This window comes from Zea mays, chromosome 1 (assembly GCF_902167145.1).
Source record: "Zea mays cultivar B73 chromosome 1, Zm-B73-REFERENCE-NAM-5.0, whole genome shotgun sequence".
NCBI classification, from domain to species: domain Eukaryota; kingdom Viridiplantae; phylum Streptophyta; class Magnoliopsida; order Poales; family Poaceae; genus Zea; species Zea mays.
Window position 1 is genome coordinate 261,062,875 of NC_050096.1, and position 3,808 is coordinate 261,066,682.

Here is a 3,808-nt window from a genome sequence, read left to right on the forward strand (position 1 = left end):
ATAGCAACGCATCCGCAGCAACACATGATTTTATGCGTTGTAAGAAATTAGCGGGCAACGCTTAATATGCGTTGCAAGCATCATCCGTTAAATTATTAGAGTTATGGCAACACTTTATGTGTACCATCCGTTGTGTTAAATAGGATACGGAAACATTTAATATGTGTTACTAGCCGAATGTATTGATTAACTAGTATGTGACAACCATTAATATGTCTTGCTAGTAACATTTAATATTTAAATTCAGAAAAACACTCAATTTGAATGATTTGAAGTACAATAAATTAAACCAAATATTGTCCTTTTAGATTTCGATCTACCAAAACCCTATCACACAGGGAGACACAAGCGGCCTGAACCACCTACCCACGCCGCCGCTGGCCACCTGCCATGGCCCCAGTCGCCTTCGCAAAAGTCCCCAATCCCGCCGGCGGCCTCTGCACGCCTAGCCGCAGACCTCTTTGTCAGTGCGCCAAAATCTACTGAACTACCTACCCACCTCAAACCCTAACCCCAAGCCATCGCAGAAGAGGGTGACGAAGTAAAACAAGCAGCTGCCTCCCGACGCCGATCCAGAGGCTTTTGCCCGCCGACGCACGACGGGACGAGCAGCCGATGAACACGGCCACTCAACTTTCATAGTTTCATCACGAGTACCACCTGAGCAGCGGAGCCGCGGACAGCCGGACACCATCACATCAAACCTCCACCGCCGTCAATATAAGCGACAGTTGAAACCGCCAGCCGTTCCTACCCACCCTCCTCCCCGCCCCCGGTCCGCCCCCCACCTCAATTCCACACCCCCCGGCGAGGCCGCGGGGCGCCCGCGCCCAAACACCAAAACCCTAGCTCCCCACCCACCCACCAACCTCCAAGCACCGGAGGCCGCCGCGCGCTCGCCCACGGTCGCCACGGATGCGCGCGGCCCGCTCGCGGACCTCGACGACGCCCCGCTCGCGCGCCGCTGCTGTTCCGCCATGGATGAGCCCGAGAAAGTGAGGGGCAGGGAGGATGCGGCGTCGGGCCACGAGGCTGGCGGCGCCGAGGAGGCCGGGGATGGGTTCCAGCTCGTGATCCATGGCAAGAAGAAGAAGAGGGCGGCCAGCGGCCAGGACTGCGGGACTGCTGGCTCTGGCTTTGGCGCCGGGCCAGTGCGGGCGTTGACCAGGGAGAAGGGAGCCGCGCCGGTGCCGGGGGCCAAGGTGCCTTTCCACGATCCAAGCATTCCCCGGCCGCAGGACGTGTACAAAATCAGAGTGGATAACTACAAGCCATTCGAGCATGTCTGGCTGGAGCGCAGCGAAGACGGCACCCGACATGTTCACCCGCTGGTCAGTGATACACTATCCTGTTGCTGCTTCTCTATGTTTTGGTGAGTTCTAACGGAATGGAGGAGCTATAAACTCATTGATCGATGTGTAAGACATGGAAATGGCTTGGGTAAAATAGTAACATTTGTTGAATCAAATACTATTGTTGCCGTTCCCCATCGTTTGGTGTGTTTAGACTGGATGTGTTGGGCAGATGGTGCCCAAAGTTTATGAGACACAGAATGAGTACAAATAATCTGATTGCTGTATATACGGGGGTAAAATTTCAACAGAACATCGGAAAATGGTTTTAGGATAGCATGTGATCGTGTGTATAAATGGAAGAGGAAATGTGTAACACATTTTTGCAAGGATATTACCTGCTTTTGACAAACAACAGTGAATCATAGGCATGTTGATATGGGAGAATTAGTATGCATGTTGGTATTTTCAAAGCTGAAGGTAGTCTTTTCATGCACAACGATATGTACCATACTAACAGGTGAAAATAAAATCAGTGTGGTGCTTTTCTTTTAAAAAACATAGGCCTGCTCTAAGTCTAGTGTTTATCTTCTGTATATTTTTGTCAGTGTCATAATTTCCTTGCATCCGTATCCATTTATGAGTTTTAACTTGTTTTTTGTTGCAGGAAAACCTACCTGTTGAACAGTTCGTTGACAGAAATGTTCCTGACAGAGAACCAGTGAAGCCAGCTGATTTAGAGGATACACCATTTACGCTGGTTCAAGATCACAAAGGCTTAACAGAATTAGCTAAGAAGTTGAAGAGCGTAACTGAATTTGCTGTAAGCATTTGTAACTAATGTTTTTGTTTTATCAAATGAATCTATGATACTTAGATGCCTCTTATGTTGATACTGAATACTGAAGTTCATCTGTCAAGTATTTTTCCCTGTGCTGCATACATTTTTTTATCTGAAAGAACTGTCAGCATGCCTTCCCTGCAGGTTTTTGCCCTTGCGAGGCATATTTCATGCACACATATCACCACAGTTCTCAAAAAATGTTTTAGTTACATGTGTAATACTGCTATATGTTAGTGGTTGTGGAATGTGCATTGGACCTGACAGTCTTTATACTAGCACTATCGAAAAGTTCTTAAGCTAGATTACTTTTGTGACTGTTTGACATGAACAATATAGTGCAACTTTGGTTGTTATATAAACAAGATACCTCCTATGTTTTGTTTCTTCATCTTATAGAATGAGTTTTACGCCCTTTTATGTTCTAGGCTATCTGACATGCAATAGAATAAATTCCATGGACTTCATGATACTAGCAATTTAATGATTGCCTCTATAATTTTTTTGCTCCATTTTCAGGTAGATCTGGAGCATAATCAATATAGGTCATTTCAGGGCTTCACCTGCTTGATGCAGATTTCAACAAGAACAGAAGACTTTATTGTGGACACTCTTAAGCTACGCCTATACATTGGTCTCTATTTGCAAGAGCCTTTCAAAGATCCAACAAAGAGAAAGGTTTTTAAAAACTACAAAATAATGCCTCTATGTACTCGAATTTCTGGTTTTCATTCGTTTTTGGTCAAATAGGTAATGCATGGTGCGGATCGTGATATAATGTGGCTCCAGCGGGACTTCCACATCTATGTGTGCAATCTTTTTGACACAGGACAAGTATGTGTAAATTAGGGTCAATAATACCATGATTCTGATTCTGCCACCCAATTTTCTTATTTCTTTATTCTTCCTGGAAACCCTCCTATTTAATGTTTAATAGACTGAAGATTGCTTTTCTTTCTAACGATAATCAGGCTTCAAGGGTCTTACAGATGGAGAGAAACAGCCTTGAGCACCTATTGCTTCATTTTTGTGGAGTAACAGCAAAGAAGGAGTAAGGCTCTATCCAATAAATAATTTACAAAGATCCACTCTGACCTCCCTTGTATCTACAATGGGACTTTCTTTTCTCTGATTAAGGCATGCCTTTTTCTTGTAGGTATCAAAATGCAGACTGGAGGTCGAGACCACTTCCTGATGAAATGATCAAGTATTATGCATATACCCTATTCTGAATTTCTTTTCTGTTGACTGTTGAGTTTGGTGTTGGATATTTTTGTGTTTGCTGCTTTTATTTTTTGCTGGCTTGCCATCAGTTATATATAAGTGGATTTACTTCTGCCTAGGTATGCTAGAGAAGATACACACTATCTGCTGTACATATATGACTTAATGAGACAGGCCTTATTCTGAATTTCTTTTTTGTTGTGTTTGGTGTTGGATATTTTTTTGTTTGCTGCTTTTATTTATTTCTGACTTGCCATCAGTTATATATAAGTGGCTTTACTTCTGCCCAGGTATGCTAGAGACTATAACATGTTGGTATTAATTACCAAAAATCTAACATGTCGGTAAGGCTGCATTTTCAATTATATTTACGAACATCTAGTTTTATTTTTATAATGCATCTACCTTATTTCCCTTTATGAATTCCCACTCAATTTATGATGTGATTAAC

General features: G+C 43.5%; 1 protein-coding gene and 1 long non-coding RNA gene across 2 annotated transcripts; both read left to right on the forward strand.

Moving 5' to 3' along the window:
* The first annotated feature begins 737 nt into the window (after window positions 1–737).
* Window positions 738–2,982, forward strand: LOC103645477 (protein RRP6-like 2). Its single transcript, XM_008668521.3, has 4 exons — window positions 738–1,331; window positions 1,960–2,115; window positions 2,653–2,811; window positions 2,884–2,982. The coding sequence occupies exons 1-4, from the start codon at window positions 978–980 to the stop codon at window positions 2,980–2,982; spliced, it is 768 nt and encodes a 255-aa protein (XP_008666743.3). The 5' UTR covers window positions 738–977.
* A 105-nt stretch (window positions 2,983–3,087) lies between these two features.
* Window positions 3,088–3,531, forward strand: LOC103643734 (uncharacterized). Its single transcript, XR_561225.2, has 3 exons — window positions 3,088–3,184; window positions 3,290–3,340; window positions 3,477–3,531. It is a non-coding gene; the product is annotated as an uncharacterized lncRNA (long non-coding RNA).
* Window positions 3,532–3,808: the final 277 nt, after the last annotated feature.